A 22697-nucleotide genomic window follows, 5' to 3' on the forward strand; every position below is an offset into this window, starting at 1 on the left:
CCCCCTAGTTCCTCTAAGAACTCCTTGGCCGTGGTGGTCAAGCGGCCGCATATGTACACAACACCACCTAAGTTCTCCACTAAAGGCTGGGTGAGCTTTTATTTCCCTTTACCTGCACCACATAGCACCCATGAGCCAAGGCCCAGCAAGAAAACACAATATATCATGATTACAGTATCAACAATGATCATAATCATTATTCAGGACTCTCAGTCCAAAACAGATGAGTGACAGTCGCAAAAGTCACTAAGGTGGGTTCCGTTCTCTCTAGCCATGTGACGATAGGGTCACCGGGGCTTTACAAATAAGTGAACCTTTCACTAGCTTAAACAGGATAGGTGCATGATGACTAGTCACCAACATAACCTACCTCGTGACCAAAGAGCCACAACCATGGGATTCCGCTCCCTAGCCATGTGACAAGCTATCACCTAGGCCTTTGGCCCTGACTCTGAGTAACTAGTCTTAGACTAGTCAAGCGCTTATAAGTTTCGTCGACCTTAGGGTCGGTCCAGCATTAATGCTTTAGAGTCATTCAACGCTGATATCGATTAGATCTAATCTTTAGTCGACCCTGCGTTCAGGATGCTTATGCCGTTTCTGACTCACAGGTCAGTAATATGCGACCAGTGTCGTCCCTGACTAATCAGTGCCATACACAAGTAAGCAAGCTCTGCTAAGAATTTAATATACAATCAATTTCCACATTTATCAACCAACATGCCTCAACAACAATCATGCATGTCATATACGGGGTGTAGTTTTCTTACCTCTGATTTGAGCGAGAATGAATAAAAGAACGACTCTTGAGAACGATCTGACTTTTAGTCCTTTAGGGGTCACCTAGTCATAACCAAATATGGGACACCATCAATAAAATGATTAACAAGGGTTCCCAAACCAAGATCTAGCCTCCAGGACATCAATCCCCACTAATCCGGGTAGTGGGAACAATTCTGAGGCCCAAAACCAAGTTCTCGAGGTCAAAACACTCAAACGGGCTCAAAACTACCCAAGAGCCGCGGCCCTAGCACCTTGAGCTGCGGCCCCCAGCCACACCAGGAGCAAGGGCCGCGGTGCCCCATACCCAGGGTCGCGGCGCCCAGGAAGGCCAAAAAGCTCCACCTGCTTCTTCGAGCTAGGGCCACGGCGCCCAATAATAGGGTCGCGGCCCCCAACCCAGAACCAGCCAAAACTCGACCTCCTTCATCCCAAATCTTCCAAAAACATACCTAAACACTTCCAAATCCAAAAATCAAAGTTCCCAAACATCCCAATGATCCAAAACCATCAAATCCCGAGGCTCAAACGAACCAAAAACTCAACGATTTACAAAATCCAATTCGAAGCTTAGAAACTCTAAAAACTCAAAACTTAAAACTTAGATTACCTTTGATTATGTTGTTTCTCATCAAATCCTTCGGTCAAGAAACTTCTAATCCTTCCTAGGATCGTTATGCTTCGATCCTCGCTTGATTCCGACTTCTAGAACTCAAGATATCTTCGAAAATGCCTTGAACGATAAAATGAACTAATGGGAAGAGAGAAAGAGGTTTCTAACGTACAGTTCTATCGGACAAGCTACTTCAAGCTTAAGTAACCTCAAATAAAACCTAGTGCTCGGGGTCCCGAAAACACCCCCGGGAACATTATAGTCAAAACTCTCAGAATTTCCTCCTGATCTCAATAATTCTCAATTTATCATCAAATAACATTCTCATTACTCAATATCCCAATAAAAGACCCCGTTATGACATAACCGCTAATTTATAATATAAGACCATCTCATGCCAAATAGCTCAAATATATCTCCATAATAATGGGATCTCATTCATAACTCACAATATGCACCAAAATACACAAATATGCCCTAAATGGGCCAAATTACCAAAACACCCTAATAATCAAATGTAGACTCACATGCATGCATATAACATCATATTATAATATAATTCACATAAACATGCATATTATCAATTAATGGCATAATTAAACAATTATGGCCCTCCTGTCCTACTAATCTAGCCATTAAACTGCATTAGGGATTTCAGGGCATTACAATGACGCTTTGTCCAATCCATCCCTAAACCAGATACTCCCTCCGCTAAACTAGTAATTCTTTCTGCCAACTAATACCACTCTTTGCACTGTCCCTGATACTGAATCTATCCTTAGCCGACTCCCGAAGCGTACTCAACATTTCCTTACATACCCATCTGAATCCCTACTGATCACTTCAGTTTCTAATCAATCCAATTTATATACTTCAAATAATGTCCCTCGCAATCCATAGTTGACTCTTAACAAATTAGCTCTCATATGACGAGCTCAATTACTTTCACCACGAACCTTTTTATCAGTTACATTCCAACTCTTCTCTTAGAAGTTTCCAATTCATCCCCAACAAACACTAATATTTCCAGCCACTTGTATAACAACCTTGAGGCATGTACTTCATATCCGAATCTTTTCTGGAAGATACGCAACATCGAACTCTTTTAGCCCATTATGTAACCAAGAACGAGGATTATCAAGTCAACCTGTCACCTCCGAGGAACTATCCTCGGGCTTCAAATGTAACAAGACATTCCAGTCTTCCATTCTTTAATCCTGGGCAATCCCTAATCGATCCTAACGTACTGAACCATTTCATATAGATTATGTGCCCTTATCTGGCATCTTTCCAATTGGCATCTCCTACATCTGGTGCATACTGATTAATCTTCACTAAACCGTATCACTGTCCCGATGGCTATCCTGTAAACTATACCCATTCCTGTCAAAACCAAAAGACAAAGAATTGTCAAAGGTTATTTTATTCCAATTACTGGGTATCTGCCCTGACCAAATTCCACCAATGGGAACACCGTCATCCACATTTCTTGCCCTTTGACACTCACGCTCTATACTTCATTCCTTATATCTCAGATACCATGGCCGTCCCTGCTGCCCAGGAACCGATGAAAATCTCATGCACTGGAGCGACCCTGATGCTCTGGGTCATCCCAGAGTTTAATCCTTAAATGAGTCATCATTTCTGGTTACATTCGCTTGTGTCAAATTCCAAAGCGGATTGACTAACTCACCAAACTTGTTGACATACTCTGTTGTTGTCTTACCATTCCAAATCATATTCATGAACTTATTAGTTCTCATAGCCCCAACCACTTCATAGTAACCTCTTCTATCACATCTCTGTCCGAGTTTCCCCACCAACCCATCATGTTATCACTTTGGGTCTAAAGTACCATTTCTGTGCATCCTTTTGCCACAACTACTTGACACAACCGCTCTGTCACGGCCTATCATCTTCATGTAATCAAGGATGGAATTAGCTATGCTCGTCCACTAGTCAATTCCTAGGTAACTCCAACCCTTCCTCAAAACCAGGGAACTATGCCTCTGAGGCCTTCCGTATATTACTCTTATCTGTCTGTACCTTTAAGTCAACAAACACTGGCGCCTCTGCTGTTACACTATACAAAGTAACTATTTTCCCAAAAGAACCCGTTGCTTCACCCATCTAGTCTCCTCTATCAAACCTCACAGCTTACCCACTTACCAACGAATGTTTGCTACGACCTTCAAGGGCAGACAGAGGGTTCCAATCCATATCTATCATCTGCAACCCCTACCATATCATTACCATGTCCATTTAACCATTCCGAGCACAAACAATCTGAATTTACCCGCCATTACTGACTAAACCCCTCAGCCCTGATGTTCATATCCAGAACCATTCCACAGGCAGGTCCAAACAATCACAATAGCCATACACAATAAGCATAACAGACATCAATCCACATTACTATGCCTTAGTTCACAATTTCATTGCTACTAAATATAATCATGTTCATCATGCTTTCCATATACCGATTAGCAGATAAAACATGTAAATTAAATTTAACCATTATTCAAATATCCATCCACATGCAATAGCAATGCTAATCAACACGCCTCGATATCATCACACAGCAGTCAAGGGCCAGGCCCTATCAAAATCTCGTGCTTCCTATTGCTCACACAAATTAATGCATTCATATTCCATTCGAGCACTTAAGCATATAATCTCATGTATTCAATTATGGTACCTTGATTTGAGCTTGTCTTTAGCAGCGAGTGTACATGTCCAGCCAGTCTTCAGAAACCCTTAAACCTAGGACGCTCTGATACCAAGTTGTAATGCCTTGGATAGCCAGAACCGTTACACTGTATGTTTATGAAGGTGCAAGACTTGCTAATCAAGTCATAAAGTTGAAAACATGGTCCTAAAGTCGTAATTAGGTAAAGATTAAAAGGTTTTAGTTATAAACAGATAATTTTTCATATAAAATGAAGGTTTAGTACATGGGATCCCAAAATAGGGTTTAAAAGACATGTTTACAAAAATTCTGAAAGTTATAAATAACCATGGCCACTCTAATGGAAAAATTACATTTTAGGTTTTCGTCTCTGTACAAACCCTCGACCGTGGCGGCCGAACAGCTGACAATGTGCACCTCGCCCCCAGAGCTCTCTAACTCATGGCTGAACCACCAAACCCTTGCTTTTTCCTGCACCACGTAGCACCCGTGAGCCGAGGCCCAGCAAGAAAACATAATATCGCAGCATGACCAATATCAATAATCAAATATTCCATAAGCATAACACAGTATTCAACAATTCATAACTTTCACCTATTCAGTAATAACAAATGAAAAATTATCGATTTGTCATCCAGATAATCAACATATCATATTCATCAGGTTAACAACAATAATCACATTCATAATCAACAATTTATCACAATCATCAAATGATACTCAGGGTCGGCGCCCTTAGGCCGCACCCTCTGTTTAACCCACGGTCTTCGGCTCACTTAGGTCGCCCTTGCCTTTACCTGCACCACGTAGCACCCGTGAGCCAAGGCCCAACAAGAAAACATAATATCACAGCATGACCAATATCAATAATCAAATATTCCATAAGCATAACCAAGTATTCAACAATTCATAACTTTCACATATTCGGTAATAACAAACGACAAATTAACGATTTGTCATCCAAATAATCAACATATCATATTCATCAGGTTAACAATGATAATCAAATTCATAATCAACAATTTATCACAACCATCAAATGATACTCAAGGTCGGCGCCCTTAGGCCGCACCCTCTGTTTAACCCACGGTCTTCGGCTCACTTAGGCCGCCCCCAGTGTTATACCCATTGACTCCGGCCAGCTTAACCGAGCTCAGTGATTAATAAGCTGTCCTCAGCTACCAGTGACTGAGCTGCACCCTGTGCGTAAATATTAATTCCGGCACTCTTAGGCCGTTTATCATATGTCCCCGTGGCGTAATACCACCTTATGACATTATATACAAATATGAGGAACTCCCAGTCCTAGTACAATCACATATCACAATCATACAGTAATGTCTACAAATATAGGGAACACTTAGTCCCAACTTAACCACCTAACCGAGTGTAGTTTTCTTACCTTAGATTCCGATAGCTTTGACTAGCGAAATTGACCTTCAAGCACGATCCCGTCCGAGCCCTAGCGTTCACCTAGTCACAGCCATGAATTAGAATCCATCACTAAACCTCAATATCAAAACCTAACCTCGGGACCAATCCCGAGCCCTCAGGAAGCCCTAATTCCACCAAACGGGGTGGTGGAATCAAACCCCGAGCCCCCGAGCAAAAACCCTAAGAGATAACCCAAAAATCCCCTTCTGGAAACAGGGTAGCGCTACAGCGCCACAAAGTGGGCGCTGTAGCGCTACAAACAGAGCCAAAGCACCCAAATAACCCTGGCCTAGCGCTGTAGTGCCCAAAGGCTAGCGCTACAGTGCTAGTTACAGCACCCAACTTCCCAGATTTGTCTCCTTCGAATTTGCTTGAACCAAACTCCTCCAAACCTCAACCATACTCCAAAATAAGCCTACCATCATCTATATCTCACCCCACATGATCCAATAACCCAAAACTTAGCCACATGCACCTTTAAACAAAGAAAACAAGATTTGACTCCAAGACTCAAGAACTCAACCAGAAAACTAGAACAGCCCAGAAATTCAAGTGTTCAAGCTCAGAATTTCTTACCTCAAGTGGGGAATTCGACCTTGGGTTACCCTTAGTATCCTTCCAGCCTTTAGCTCCTTAATTCTTCAAGCTTAATTCCCTAGAATTCCCATCCAAAACTCAGTTCAAGCACAACTCATCAAAACTAGAAAAACTCAGACTAAACTCTTTAAGCCTTACCTTAATTTGATTGTTAATCCCAGCTAACCCTCTACAACTTCTTCAAGGATCAAGGTTCTAAAGCTTAGCTGTGACTCCCTCTGAATTTACAACTTCAAATTCCTCTAGAAATGGTGAAGAAATGACCCAACCGAGAGAGAGAAAGAGATATACCATATACCCTATTTTTCCTTATTTCTTTCCTTCTCTTTTCTTTCCTTTAACTTCTAAAACTTTCTACAACTTCCACTAAATCCATAAAGTAGTATAACACTTATCTCTGATTTTAAACACCAAAATACCATATTACCCTCCCAATTAAAACCAAGCTTTTAAACATTCTAAGGGTATTTTAGTCATTGCTCTCAATTCCCGCTAATTCTTCAAGTGTCCCTAATAACTATCATTTACATCCCGTCACCTAACTAGCCATCAATTATTTTCCTTAATATCAAATAATCTCCAATATATTTCCTAGAAATACCCCCGAGCTCTCCCAAGCCGGGTATAAATTTCCGCCGTGACTTTTCCGCCAAACCGCTCACTAGGATCACCTTGAGTCACAAGCTACAAATATATCCACATAATAATGTGGTCTCAACAATTTATCGCAAATAATTACATTTATGCCCTCAACGAACCAAAATTACGAACATGCCCTTAAAAACAAAATAGGGCCCACATGCATATTTAATACTCATAACACATGCATCTAATCATATCCATATACTCATTTAATCATGCATGCCATATAATCATGTATTTAATCATTCATTCACATAGATATCAATTATGCCCTCCTGACACACTAATTAAGGCCGTTAAACCTTATTAGCGATTTTGGGTCGTTATATCCAAAAAAAAACCAAGCTAAGCTATGAATTTAAGACTTTTAATCACCCAATTTAAACACAAAACCACAACCCCAAATCAGTAGAAATCCATTCTCTCACTAACACCCAAATTCAGAAGCTAACTAGGCACTTATAACTCTATCTAAACCCAATCAGAAATTCAAAGGTGAAGAACTGGAATTTTTACCTCAATTACAGCTTGAGTTTCCCCAGCAATCCTCTGCCCTCTTTCAACTTAGTTCCTCAGTCTAACCCAGCCAAGAATCAGCTTTAAGTCCCAGCTTGCTTCCCTTAGCTTTCCTTTCAAAATTCATAAATCCCCTTAGGCTTCTTGAGAGAGGAAAAACGTGAGATGGAGAGAGATGAGAGTGAGCTGAGTGTATTTTGGTGATTTCAGTCTAAGTCTAGAATCCCCTGAGGTATATCCTTTAACTTCTAAAAAGACTATTTTGCCCCTCCTAGCTTGTTCGTCCTCAAATTGTCCCTAGGGTTAAAATGGTCATTCCGCTCCCAGTTCCTGCTAATTCCTCAAGTGTTTCTACTATTAGATAATTAACTCTGTCGTGTCCAATTAATCACCAAATACTTATTCAATGCTTAATAAATCCCAAAATATTCTCTAAATTCCCAAAAATATCCCTAAGCTCCCCTCGAGCCAAGTATTAAACCCCACTATGACTATTTCGCTAATCCGCTCACTAGGACCGTCTCAAGTCCTATACTGCAAATATATCCACATAATAATGTGGTCTCAACCATTTATCCTATATAATTACATTTATGCCATCAACGGGCCAAAATTACAAATATGCCCTTATAAGCTAGAAAGGGCCCACATTCATATTTAATACTTATAAACATGTTCATAACATACTCATATAATCACATTAATCATATTAATCACGCATGCCACACAGTCATGCATTTAACCAATTAAACATACATATAAACCAATTATGTCCTTCCGGCACATTAATCAAGGCCCTAAGTCTTATTAGCAATTTTGAGTAGTTACATATAATAACATTGATTCTTCAAGAATTAGATTTCTCCATTTGATTTTTGTAATATATTATGTTCAACAACATTATATTTAATAATTTTATCTATCTAATGGTGTGCTTGCTTAAAAGCACAGTTATTTTTCAAATATAAACTTATCATTCATTCAAGTTAATACACAACGATAATAATCATGTTTGTTCTAGCCAAATAGATATAATCATAATATGAATATATCACTTATTTTTCTTTCTCATTTCTTTCCAACAAGTGGTCAAATTTATTAATGAAATAAATCATTCTTTATTCTTATGACTTGATATATTATATAATTAAATGTACAACCGATACATATTATAAGTCATTTTTTTCCACATTCACAATTATATAGAAATTGTACAATTGGTACATAAAATGTGTTTAACTTTAGCTAACAATATATTGTGTTAAGGTTTCATCAAGAACTTTTTCAAATAATCTTTGTAACTTTATAACACCTTGAGGAATGTAATTATAAATTATATTTTTTATTAATGACAAAGTTCAATATAATACTAATAATTAGATATTCACTTCTAGGAATGTGCAATGAATAATTGACATAAGTAATGAATCATTCACTTCAAGGAATAACATTGAAAAAATCATACTTGCTTCTGGCAAAAAATATTGCATATATAATAACATGACTAATAATTTCAATACTCTTTAAAATGAAATTTACTTTCTATCATTCTCTTCAGGAATAATATTTAAATGTACAACAAAATTGATATACATGTTAACTTTTTTATTGTACAATAAACACACATCCAAGTCAATATCAAAGATAGATACACCTGAAATAGTTTATTCTCTTCATATTTTTTTTCAATCTTGTTTATCATTATTTCATCTTTTAATGTTTTGATACAATTTTCTTTAAACTTTTGGGACTTGAAAAAATCAGTTACCAATTGCATCAATCATAATACATTTCAATGTTTTTTAATTGTGTTCATAAATTTCATATAATTGACAAATATGTGAAATATTCACTTCTAGAAACTTTGCTAAAATATCACAACTCTAGCAATTATGTTTCTTTTATATATCTTAATGAATAATATCATTTTTGTATAATCTTCAGGATATATGGAAGACATTATCTCAAGGATCTATAATTTTTTTTTTAATATGTCATCAACATGAAACTTTACAAATTCTAATGTAATCATTTGTAAATAACTATAATATAAATACTATAGAGAAATCAATATTAAATATGTGAAATAGTAAGAACGCATATATATGAATATAATCATATTTACGATAATAAGACATTAAACCATCTAATACTATAATAATGGTAAAATAATAACTCACATATATATTTTTTATGATCAATATATATAGTATGGTAATCATATAAACATACATTCGCAATAAAATATTTTTACCTCAATAAACTATGATGACTAGAGGTTTGATAATGAATTTTGTTATCAACACAAGATGGTAGTTGAAGATTGAATCATCTAATTCAGATTCATTGAATGATTATGAGTAGAGATTCATGATAAGAATTTGAACCTGCAAATAATTATAGTTAGAGAGTCGTGCTGATAACGTATTGTAAAACTATTAAGATTACAGAAATATAAAGTATAAAGAAATAGACAGAGTAATAGAGAGAAATGTAAAGGGAGAGTGAAACTCTTGTATCTCTTATTTCAATGGGGGAAGATCCCTATTTATACAGATAAATAAGTCCTAAAAAAATCGGACACCTACTCTGAATTCAATCAAGAATTAATTTTGATATTTTACTTTGGGTATTCTAGTGATTCTTCATTATTATAGACATCTATATATATAATATTTATAACACTTTAGTATTCTTCTTAATAAGGAAAAAAATTCTTCAATGCAATACTAAAAGTATAGTATCAAATTTAGCATAATAATAAATTACAGTAAAACCTCTATAAATTAGTAATATTGGGACCATGAAAATTTATTATTTAATCAAACTACTATCTTATAGATAAATTAACATATTATTAATTTATGCCTTAGTTAATAAAATATTAAGTTATCAAGGTATTAATTATACAAGGGAAATTTCATGTTATATGCATAATAAGTTAGTAAATTTTTTTAATATGCCATCATAAGTTACTATACTAAATATATGATAATTTTAATTTTTTAGACAAAAATACCCCTAACATTCAAATACTCATTTTCTCTCTCAATCCAAACTTTCTCTCTCTAACATCTCTTATTCTCTCACTCTCTCTAACATTCTAATCTTGTAGATCTCGAAAAAATACCAAAATTAAAAAAAAAATCATCTGAAACCAATATTTGAGTGAAAAAATATGAATCTCCAAAGTTTTCATCAAATTTCATTGCAGAGTATCGAAATTGCATCGAAAAAGTATCGTTTTGGATAAAAATCAAGTTTCATGATTGCATCGAAACATCATTGATGCATCATCGATTTTGCATCGAAATACCATCGATTTGGCATCGAAACACCATCGATTTAGCATCGAAACACCATCGATTTTGCATTGAAAAATCATCGTTTTGGCCAAAAAAATAAGTTTTTATGATTGCATCACAAGAGCATCGAAACACCATCGATGCACTATCGATTTTGCGTCGAAATACCATCGATTTTGCATCGAAATACCATCGAAACACCATCAAAATCGATGGTGTTTCAATGTAAAATCGATGGTGCATCGATGGTGTTTCGATGCAAAATCGATGGCGCATCGATGCTATTACGATGCAATTATGAAAACTTGATTTTTGACCAAAATGATGCTTTTTCGATACAAAATCGATGGTGTTCGATGCTCTTTCGATGCAATCATAAAAACTTGTTTTTTGGCCAAAAGATATCTTTTTGATACAAAATTGATTATGTTTCGATGCAAAATCGATGGTATTTCGATGCTGTTGCGATGCAATCATGAAAACTTGTTTTTTTGGCCAAAACGATGACTTTTCGGTGCAAAATCGATAGTGTTTCGATGCCAAATAGATGGTATTTCGATGCAAAATCGATGGTGCATCGATGATGTTTCGATGCAATCATGAAAACTTGATTTTTGTCCAAAATTATGCTTTTTCGATGCTCTGCATGGAAATTTGACGAAAACTTTGAAGGTTTATATTTTTTCACTCAAATGTCGGTTTCAGATGATTTTTTTTAATTTTGGTATTTTTTTGAGATCTACAAGATTAGAATGTTAGAGAGAGTGAGAGAATAAGAGATGTTAGAGAGAGAAAGTTTGGATTGAGAGAGAAAATGAGTATTTGAATGTTACGGATATTTTTTTCTAAAAATTTGAAATTGTCATATATTTAGGATAGTAACTTATATTGGCATATTAAAAAATTTCGCTAAATTATTATGCATATAAGATAAAACTTCCCTTATAGAAATACATTGACTGCATATCCATATATGCACCTGAATTACTAAACCAACAATATCATAACAAATTCATGAATTATATGCAATGTAATTTAATGTATTAAATCATGAATCAACAATAAAAAAAAGCCATACAAAGGCCTCATAATGTAATTTATTATATTCATGAATAGAATGATTATTAATTCATATACTAAGTTGAAACTATGCATTTTTCTTATAAATTTAACGAAGTCTTAATTTATTTAGATCCAAGTTGAGACCAGACAAAAATATAATTTAACCAAATTTATTAATTAATCAATTATTAATTTATTGAGGTTACACTATATATTATACTGTTGATAAAAGTTTGTCAAGGTTGACCAGTTCTTTTATGTTCATTTCATTTATTTATTGATTTAAAATTTAATTTGAATAAATTTATAGTGCATCTATTAAGTATTATCAATTTTTTATAATTTGTGTTTATATGACATTACATATTAAACAATGAGGGGTGTATAAACTAAATAGGGATATTTGTGACATAAGTAGGGGTGAATATTTGACCCGAAAAATCTGTAAATCCGCCTGACTTGCAACCCGAAAACCCAATTTTTTTTTTTGCAAAACCCGTTGAATTCAGGTGAAATCCGATCCGAACCCAACATGGTTCGGGTCAGGTTTTGAAATTAATGACACACATGTTCGGGTGTAACTCAAACCCAAACAAGAATTTTTTTTTTTTTTTTAAATTACTAATGTCCAATTTGTAAAATATCAACATTACCAAACTAACAACAAAGTTAAAAAAAACATGTGAAAAGTCAAAAAAAAAAAAAAGTGTCAAAAAATTGTATTTTTTAAATATTTTTACCAATGCCCATTTTCGGCCCAAAGCCCATTTTTTTACCAACCGAAACCCGACCGAACCCGAAGCCCGAAATCACCCCAAAACCCGAAAATTTCGAACCAAATTCGATACCACTTTCCTCCACCCAAAACCCGCAAAACTTGCACCTGAAAACCCGACCCATGTGCACTCCTAGGCATATGTACCCAATGTTTGGGAAAAAGACCCGGCATGGACCCAATATTTTTTTTAGTGGGGAAAGTACCCAAACATAGTAAAACTGTAATTCCATTAGCTCCTCTGTTAGGTCTGTTCATGAACTGATTAGATAGACACGTGTCACCGTTTTTATTGGTTCAAATCATAATTACTTTTCAATTTTAATTTTAAAATAAAAAAATAATTAAAAATACATTTAAATTCATAAAAAAAATTAATATTTAAATAAAAAAAATCAGCTTTTAAAAATTAAAACTAAATAATACCATATCAACGTAAACCTATATTTAGCTCAAGAAGACCACCGTTCTTCCCACACTTTCCCACTAACCAAACAACATTTTTCTTTTCTTTTCAGAAAATCAAAATCACACCCAAACAAAAATCAATCACAAATCCACACCCAAATTCAAATTTGCTGCCAAATTTATACCCATTTAAAATATAACACCAAAATTATCAACAACCGAAAACTCAGAAACTATTAAAGTTATCAACAAACTCAAATTAATATTCAAACCCATATTTGAACTTTTTTTTTTTGACCCACTGTAAACACAAATTTGAACCCAAAAGCAAAATGCAAACCTTTGCAGAGGCGCTCAGAGCTTGTCGCCCAAGAGCCACCATCGAAGCTTGGAGATCGTCGTCCATGACCTCTGCTCTCTAGCTCTCCGCCGACCTTGCAGCAGCCCCATGCTCCGTCGCTGTGGCTTGAAGGTCTTCGCACTTAGGAGCTGCCTTCGAAGCTTGCCGGTGCCGAGGAAGAAGAAGGGATCGTGGGGAGGAGGAAGAATGGGTCGTGGGGAGGGAGAGAGGCATAATAGTTTTAGGGGTTTTAATTTTTTTTTTAAAGTTAAAATCATCTATAAATTTTATTTATTTATTTATTTTTAAAATTCATTTATATTATTTTTTTAATGTATTTTTAATTTAATTATTTTTTAAATTTTAAATGTATTTTTAATTAATTTTTTATTTTAAAATTAAAATTTTAAAAAAATTACGATTTAGACCAATAAAAACGTGACACGTATCTGCCTAATCAGCTCATTAGCAGACCTAATGAAGGCACCCTAACGGAATTACAGTTTTAAAATGTTTGGGTACTTTACCCGCTAAAAAAAATTGAGTCCATACCGAATATTTTCTTCTAATATTGGGTACTTATACCGCAAATATCCCAACTAAATATAACGTTTAATCACTTCATGTTTTAGATAGAAGACTTGCAAATAAAGATAACCCATCTCATTTAGCCAGCCATTCAAAAAAATAAAAGAATAAGCTAGCCAATTGAAATGGATCTCCAAATTACACAATTTTGTATATAGCTGATTGTAATTGAATAAGATTTTTATTCAATTAAAATAGTCTGTACACAATTCTCAATCAAACAAAAAATAAGAATCAATTTCAAACTATACAACGAGAATTACAAGAAAAGCTTGGCCCCAAAAGAGCTGTGGTATGATGGAGACTATCACTGCCCAGACAACAATATGAAACAAAATTTAACCAAATTCTGCTCTTTTGCTATTGATTATCGCCCTCAAAAAATTGGACACATAACTTGAGTAATTCTTTCGTCCACGGTAAACAAACAAAATTTTACAAGAAAAAAAAAACTAAAAATATACAGATAGCTTATCGTCAATCATGTTTTGTAGTATGTTACATTTCTCCAGCAACTTACTCAAATTTTCAGCTTCTGCATTCAATTTGCCAGTCCCCCCTGCCTCTCTGACGGTAGTATCTGCAATAACTATTCTATGATCCTGATCAAAACCTGAATTATCCTCCATGAAATCACTTGTGTCAGCTGGTTCTTGACCGCCACCATAGGTAGTTATCTGAGGAAGAGGTTGATTAGCTTCTCCCACCGACTGGCCATTGTTGAAAGGAAGGGGACCACAACTAACTTCAATCATTTCATCCAGAGACGGCCGATTTACATAATACGGTGAAAGTCTACTGCCTTCAAGCCCCAGCTTGCCTAGATCACCAAATGCTGGACAGACATCGGGACGCTCCAGAACATAAGCCAAAGAAAATGCACCGTTGGAGATACCCATTAACCGCCAATTGAATATCCGCTTGAAGATCATAACCCAATCTGGAACAATACGGTAGCATGAACCACACAGCTCAAGCAGAGAACTTTGAAGCATTATGCTTGCCTCGTTAATAGCCAGCCCAATACCAGATTCTGCAAGGTATCTAATCAGGCTCTTTCCAAATTCTTCTCTGTGGATCTTAATCTCCCTGTCTGTATTTGTACCTTTGGCCAAGTAAGACAAGTCGTCGTGGAAAAAAGGAAGTTTGCAATCGTGTAATGCAGACATCAGTGGTTCGATTCTCTCCATTGAGCTCCACCCAACTCCAGGAACACATTCCTCTACAATTCTATGCTCATAACTGAACGCTTCCAGTAAAGCAATCTCAGGGGAAGGCCAACTGGTATGATTTGCTTTTGCGGCAGTGTCAATGTCCACAATTGACTTGTCCAAAGCTTCATTGAAGGCTATGACAAAGCTATTAGGGTTTACTTCATTATTGCTGATCCTGTCTAGTGCTTCCAAAGAAGGAATCAGGTGGGTAAGAACAAGTTCACGGGTTTTAATACAACGAAGAACAACTTGTGGAGGTGATTCACTTGCTAGCCACTTTAGTCCTTCCCTTAACCGGGTATCACTGAGAAACCCATCCAGACATTCCATTTGCTTGTCTTCAATAAGGGAAACAACCAGAAAGCTGCTTATCCGTGATTTGTCAATGTTGAAGAGGCCCAACTCATTTACCATTACGGAGGTAAGATCTGAAACCTCATCCTTGTATGGGCTACTTAAGATTAGTAGAGGCAAACAAGAACCTGAAGGTATCGACATTATAAGTTTATGAAGATTAGCTTTTTGAAGATTCCAAGGGATGCTATCACATACAAGGAACAAAACAGCACTTGCACCAGAAACAGTCTCAATCAGATCATTAGAATTTGCATCTTTCACTACAGATAAGCAGCAAGTCAGATCTGTACACGATTCGCCAGGAACCCACTTCTTCCAAATTGACAATCCAGGAAATGAAACTACCAAATCATCATCATCATCATAATCTACTCGGGAAGGCATGAGTTTCGAGATCAACCATGGACTGGTTGAAGAATGGGAGGGTTGGCTCCTTTTTCTGACTTCAGATTCTGGATTACTCTTTGGAGAACACACAATAATTTTCCAACAGAGGCATTTGGCATCAGGATTTCTTCTGTTTAATATAGCAGCTATTTCTTCTGAAACATTAAGTCTGGACCATGATTCTTTATGCTTCCTATATCTTTCCCTCAATGCAAGATCAATGTCAAACCCACCAGATGCACTGGGTGGCTACAGAAAAAGAAAAACAAAGAAGGGATGAAGACGAAGAAGAAACACAAGTGTCAAGGTTGAAAGAAATCACAAACTAGTTTATTTGCCCATTAAATAGATATAGGATATAGGTAAAGAGGGGGAAATCATGTCGATGACTTCTTGGAATACTACAATTACGTTAACTTATAATGCAAACAGCAGTACACCGCACAATTTGGAAAAGCTTACGTCTCTTTTCAATTGAACTGGTGGACCCAATGGTAATGAATACAATGCTGCATTCGCAGCAGATTGCCTTTGTTCTCTCAACTCCCTCTTCCTTGATGTACGTCTTCTCCATAACCTAAACAGAGAAATTCAGAAGCAGCAAAGCACATGGTGGAATTATTATCTCAACGATCATTCAAAGAACTAAAACTTCCAGTACAAAATGGGGAAAAAAGAGAAGTAATTAAAAAAATACAAAACCTTAGTAATAACTTGAGTTTCGCCTCAGCAACTTCATCTTGATAATTTTCCATAACTTCCTCACTTCCATCTTCCTGGAGGACATGAAAAGGTTCTTCCTCTTCCACTTTATTAACCAGACTTCTTGGTAATGAATTCTCCTCAGCACATTTAAATGGAGCATTGAGAAGTCTATCTTGTGAAGCTGTTTGTGAAACAAGTTGCAATGCCATTTGATTTGATGTCCCTACTCTATGAGGTTCTTCTATTTGAAACAAATTTCTCTGTGGAGGGATATTTAGAGAAGTCTCATAATTTGATTTACTCTCGTTACTGACTTTGCTAGGCAGGGGTTTAGGTATGGAGAAACCCCATAACAGGGGATTGAAACCAACCACCTTAGGTTCATCTTCACGTTGCACACTAACTATGGGTATTTCAGTCCTTAGTTTTGTTTGTTTGTGTTCTTTTTGGGGTGAAACAAGTTCAAAATCACCCATTTCTTCATCAACTGCAGGCTTTGGACTAAGTACTGAAGCTGATGGAATATCATGAACAGGTCTTTCCCTTTCACCAATCGCCGAAACTTTTAGTTTACTCTTGGTTGGCTCAGCTATCTGTACTTTTGGTGCTTTAGTAGGAGATATGACTTCAATAGAAGGCAAAACATCATCCATTATCAGACCTGATTTTTTCATATCAACAAGTTTAGAGCATCTGGTAGGATAGTCCTTATCACCATTGAGAAATGGTCCCTCCTTCACCATATATGGCTCATCAAAGACCTTTATAAGGAAGCCATGGTATTCTAAAAGGCTTTCCATGTCCTCTTCCTAGTTTCAAATATCATAAAATGTAAGACCAGTAGATATAATTCCAATCTCCAGTGCGTGTAATAAAGATAATTTTAAATCAAATCAAGAATAAGTACCTCCATTGCTAGCCACTTAGCAACATGCATTACAGGTAAACCTTGATTGTTCTGGAGACCAGCATGTAGAGAAGCAAGTGCTTGTGTCCGTAACTGGCCAAAATAACAAAACAATAAACTTTAGTTTCACTGTACCATTATATATGCATATGAATGGTTGCATATTCTCATTAATAGGTTCCAACATAAAAGTTATGAGCATTTAATCGATTACTAGAATACAACATTATTTATTATGCTGACCTAAGGATCCTGGCCATGGTCCTATAAAATAAACAGTGATCAATACCAAATGAAAAAGTAACCTATACCTTTGCAAAGTGAGCATGCATTAGGCATGCTTGAAGGTAACTAGCTTTCCTGGCCAACCGAAAAAAGGCGATAAAATTTCCTGTTCTACAGGCCCTGGCAAAAAAAAATCAGTCATTAGAACACTGGATTTACGAAGAAGATTGTAGCCAAAGATTACATCCAATAAGAAGCAACAACCTTGCCACATCACGTGCAAACAGCACTTCTTTTGTTTGTCTAATCTCCGGAGTCATCTTTGCAAGATCAAGTGAGAGCTCTGCTGGTTCAACCTAGTAGGAAATAGGAATCACTTATTTTCATTGACAAAAAGAAAACGAAAACTTTACAATTGAGCAGCCACTGCAGATGACTTACTATGTACCCAGGATGTTTGTCTAGCTTGAGAAGTGCATAGTAACCTCGAAATTCTTTTTCTGTGGGGATGGATATTCCTTTCTTTCTGTGATCATCATACATTTGAAACAATTCAACTGATGTTTTATTCATCTGTTCAATGTTGAGGTGTGCATCAAAACCCTCAGAGAAGCCTTCTCCCTTTGAGTACTCGCATAATTCATGCATGGCAATTACGTGAAGTCTTATCTGTAACAACCCAAAAATAATAAGATGTCTCACATATTAAACAGCTTGTGAATAAAAGTCCAGTGTTCTGCATATCAGCAAGCATGTTTTTTAAATTTTCACTAAATAATTTTTTTAAAAAAAAAAAGTTCGATTGGAATAATATTGAACAAAGCTTCAAATCTAGAATTCATTTTCTTATTATGAATTCATGAGAAGTTACTGCCACTAAAACAACTAAAATCATTGAAAGGTCGGCTCATGACGAATGAAAGAAAGCTGTAAGATAGAAAATCATGGTTTCTATCATCTCATTCTGACTTAATTGTATACCCTCTATGGTTCTATGCAAAAAAGCAATGTTTCCAGAGTTTCTTTGTGATGACAACTGAGCAAACAGAAATTAGTAATCATACAAAAACAAAATAGTGTGGCAGTACGTACCATTTGCTCCAGCATAGAAATAGCACCTTGGTTAAAAATGTGCTGCATTCTCAAATCCATTCTAATTGCACGCATCCTATCCCACAAGAAATTATACATGCCAAGAAACCTATCATTGTAAGGCTGATCAAGCAAATTTAGCAAATAGACAATTGTCTCCTGCAGGACATGCATTGGTCTTATCAAGTTTGCTTCCCTCTCAGCTGTCCTATTATACTGCATATAACAAAATAAAGAAAATTATCACTAACTAACAGGGAAAGGTTTAAAAATTTCCGCTGAAATTCAATAGCCTATTTATTATGACCCAAAAATGCGTAAAGCACCACCTTTTTAACAGCAAGATACTTGCTGGTTTGATTTCTATCCCCATCCAAGCGTTCAAACCGGTCAAGATCCCCTTTTCTCTCTCGTTCTGCCCTTTCAGACTCTGAAGCACAAATGATCACATTTAAAGATATGGGTTGGAAATTCATAAATTCTAACATAGAATAAATTTATAAATGATCACACTGATTTTCAATTAAAACTCATGACCTATCATTCATAAAATATAAGAAACTTCTCAATAATTATATTAACCAATTAAATAAGATGAAACATAATTCATGACCCCAAAAATGAAAGTAGCACAAACTTGTCATTGATTGCTTTAGCCACAATGTTAAGAGACATACCTGGACACATATCTGTACATAAACCAACAATAACACTAGAATGTCCAGAACTTTCATACTCAGATAAAGTACTGCCACTGGCAACATCTTCAGCCAACTCTGTAGAATGTTCTGGAACTAACCTGTTCCTTCCAAGAACAGATAGTTCATGTCGCTCTGTTGAAACCTTTTTCTCTGCAGTATCATTACTGCTTTGCATTTTATCACCCAGTTCAACCTTGAAACGGGCCAATCTCTTTGCCTTGGCTTGAATTTCTCTGCAAATTATACCATAACTTTGTATAACTTAACAAGTATGTTGGAAATTATACAAAGAATGAATCAAACAACACAAAACATTACCGTTCAGCATCTTCACTAGCATACATGTTTCCCTCAGTGACTTCATCACTGGAATGTAAAGCAGGTGATCTTGATCTTTTCATAACTGGCAAACTGGTGGAATTGGTTGCAGCAGCAGAATGAGTATTGTTTGCACGTGCCAATAACTTCCGAGGAGCTTGTGAATCATGAGTACTATAGTCAACATTTGAAATAGCACCCAATGCAGGAGGAGGAGATGAAGAAGGCCTGGAAAGGAAAGCACAAATAAGACACAGAAACTTTCCCCATTGTCTTTTATCCATGTGCCACAATGTTGTTAAGAAAACTAAAAACGGTTTATGTCATGTCAGACTGTCAGTGTGTCTATTGACATGTACAATGGACTAAATTGTCCATTAACATCTTGTTTTAATTGATGAAGAGAAGTTATATTCCAACAAGAATGGAAACAAGCTTTAACTCTATTAATTGATATCACACTCTTTAACTTTCTTTTCAAATCCATGTTCAGATTTCAGCGCAAGATGTGTGTGCACATAAATGTGTCCAATCTAATCTCACTCCAAGAGTATATTATGGGGTCTCCATCTTTTAACTCCATGACTAACAAAAATCCATTATTCTTATCCTTTCCAATAGCATGACTACTCTTGTTAACACAACCTACATATTCAGATTCTGAATAATCTTAATGTGAAGAAAAATGAAGGTTTAAGTGCTCCCCAGGATCATTAAAAGAGGGCTCATTGATAGAGCCATTCAGTTTACAGCTAAAAGGAAATTTAACCTATGCTTTTTGGAAAACAAGGAATAAAGCAAACATTTCTCACAGCAAGAGACACGAAAGAAAACATGTTTCCCTCATATCACATAATATATTATATTATGTATAGTTCCTTCACATAGCCTACCTGTTCGAATTGTTCTGAGGAAAATGAGAATGTTCAGGGAGAACTTCATTGGCAAGTGGTGGAGCAGGGTATCTTTTTCGATTTGTTACTTGAACATCCTCAAATCGGCTTCTTTCAGAATCATAAGAACTCGTATAAGGTGATAGTAAAGACTGAGGTTGTACAGCCCGAAAATTGACTGGTGACTTGGCTTGACCATCGAATGAATGGGAAAATGGAGCAGGCCTGTTTCAAAAATAGCAGATATATTAAGAAAACACAATGTTATACAGAAAATATGAATGGGGGAAATATAATTAAGGAAAGCGCTAGAGGTACAGAACCATCCAAAAGGCAACCGTGCATCTTATGTTCATGATTATTTGATTGTATAAACCAGCCAGCCAGAAAAAAACATAATGTAAGCAGAGTTTTAGAAATAAAAGAAACAGGCTTCAATCTCTCAAACATGATGCAGAGATTTCCATCAACCATAAATGGCCAAACGGTAATGTTTGCAGCCAGCAACAGGATAGGTTCCACGTTGTGCATAAGCATAAATATATAAAAACCCTTTTAAACTCACCTTACAGGGGTCGCAGCTTGGGCGTAAGAAGGGCGAAAAACCTGAAGACTGCTTCTGGAAACCAACTCTGTCGAATTAGTTCTGGGAGGAATGAAGTGACTACTACACTCAACAGCAAGAAAACAGAATCTCTACTAAATAAAGTAACTGATAAAACTAAAGCGGAGAATAGCAGCCAAAAAGAAACTCACCGTACAGGTCCAGGGCCAGGTCCAGCAAAAGAAGGACGAAAGCCTTCATTGGACACATTGTTCCTAGAGGCCAATTCACAGTTGTTAAGTGCAAATTACTACGTAATAGAAACATACAATAAAAGAAAAAGGCAGTACCTTCTGGGCATAGCAGATGTATTGGTTCTTCTAGAGTCTTGAGATCGAGAAACCTTGAAACTAACGCTGTTATCAGAATTACCGGAAGCAACAATGGAGGTGACCAAAGAAGGCCTTTGGTTAAACTGGGCATCATTTTTTTGATAGAATGGTCTTTGCCCATCACCCCAAATGGGAGGAGCACGAGACTCGACGGGCCTAATAAGAGAAAAGAAAACAACGAAAGGTATCATCTAAACAACAATGTTTTCAAAAGTAATTAGAGGGTGTCGTATTGTAGTTCGATGCTTACAGGAATTAAAAAGTAACAAAACAATCGATGGAGCTGAGAAAAAGAGATAAAGAACCTGGGAGATTGCACAGGAACAGGGTTGAAGAAAGGTGGAATTGGTGGAGAAGGAGAAGGAGAAGGAGGCCGAACCACATTGCCAAAGAGTGGCGGAGACTTAGGCCTTCCTCCTCCGATTGCCGGCCCTGATTGCTTCCCAAATCCAGAATAAGCCATTTTTCTTCTTCCTCTTCTTCAAATTCTAGGGCATTGCTTTTCTTCTTTTCTTTTTTTTTTTTTTTTTGATAGGGAAGAAGTGGTTTCTTCTGGGTTCACCAATGCTTCAGTGAGTTTTTTTCAAAAAAATAAAATAAAATAAATGAATGAATAAATTTGATTAATTCAGGGAAGAAGACGGAATCACTGAGACGATCGATAAATTTGGGTCTTGCGAAGTGTAAACCTTAAACTGTAAAACGAAGTCGTTTTAAGAGTTGCCTTTTTAAAAGTTTGTTTTTTATTTTACTTGTAAAATCTTTATCACAACCAGCAATTCTCCTTTATCCAAGTGTCTAAATCATGTGTATATTAATTCTCATTGTAATAACAATACTAACCGTCATTTTATTTTTTGCAATCGGTTACTGTTAGTTTTTTTTTTCTCATTAATGTATTAGAAAGGCAGTATAAATATGTGATAGAGCTAGGGAGTAAGTCTTGTAATTTTTGTTATCATCATTTTTCTACTTGAGAGAGAACACGTCAGTAAGAGAGCAGAGAGCCACTTTGTGTAATTCTTGAGTGAGCTGTGTGGTGAGGAACAAAGGAGAGTTGCCAAGAACTCATTGTCTTGGCTCGGTTTTGTATTAGCCTTTTGATATTGAGATTAGAGAAGGAACTCATGTGGACGAGCTTAGCTGGAAGTAGGTTCTTTTCGGAACCGAACCAGGATAAATTCTTGTCTTGTGATCGTGTGTATGAGCCTTG

At 36.2% G+C, this 22697-nt stretch overlaps 1 protein-coding gene and 1 long non-coding RNA gene across 7 annotated transcripts; both read right to left on the reverse strand.

Annotated features, from left to right (window-relative positions):
* Positions 1-4195: 4195 nt before the first annotated feature.
* Positions 4196-13476, reverse strand: LOC133819313 (uncharacterized). Of its 3 annotated transcripts, none has more exons than XR_009886317.1 (3): positions 13162-13420; positions 9526-9658; positions 4196-4553 (listed from the first exon to the last, which is right to left on the reverse strand). It is a non-coding gene; the product is annotated as an uncharacterized LOC133819313 (long non-coding RNA). The 3 variants fall into 3 exon arrangements; XR_009886318.1 differs by lacking the exon at positions 4196-4553 and adding an exon at positions 4561-4879; XR_009886316.1 differs by lacking the exon at positions 4196-4553 and having other exon boundaries at positions 9404-9658; positions 13162-13476.
* Positions 13477-13965: 489 nt separating this feature from the next.
* LOC133819314 (SAC3 family protein B) lies at positions 13966-22092 on the reverse strand. Of its 4 annotated transcripts, none has more exons than XM_062252515.1 (16): positions 21790-22092; positions 21443-21640; positions 21305-21367; positions 21114-21167; positions 20549-20773; positions 19656-19883; positions 19314-19570; positions 18966-19066; positions 18637-18852; positions 17986-18213; positions 17809-17900; positions 17631-17724; positions 17320-17412; positions 16410-17221; positions 16170-16284; positions 13966-15956 (listed from the first exon to the last, which is right to left on the reverse strand). In XM_062252515.1, exons 1-16 carry the CDS (start codon positions 21945-21947, stop codon positions 14202-14204), a joined length of 4689 nt encoding a protein of 1562 aa, XP_062108499.1. In that variant the 5' UTR covers positions 21948-22092; the 3' UTR covers positions 13966-14201. The 4 variants fall into 4 exon arrangements, with proteins under 4 accessions (XP_062108499.1, XP_062108498.1, XP_062108497.1 ...); XM_062252514.1 differs by having other exon boundaries at positions 21114-21194; XM_062252513.1 differs by having other exon boundaries at positions 21114-21212.
* Positions 22093-22697: the final 605 nt, after the last annotated feature.

Source organism: Humulus lupulus, chromosome 2 (assembly GCF_963169125.1).
Source record: "Humulus lupulus chromosome 2, drHumLupu1.1, whole genome shotgun sequence".
Taxonomy (NCBI): domain Eukaryota; kingdom Viridiplantae; phylum Streptophyta; class Magnoliopsida; order Rosales; family Cannabaceae; genus Humulus; species Humulus lupulus.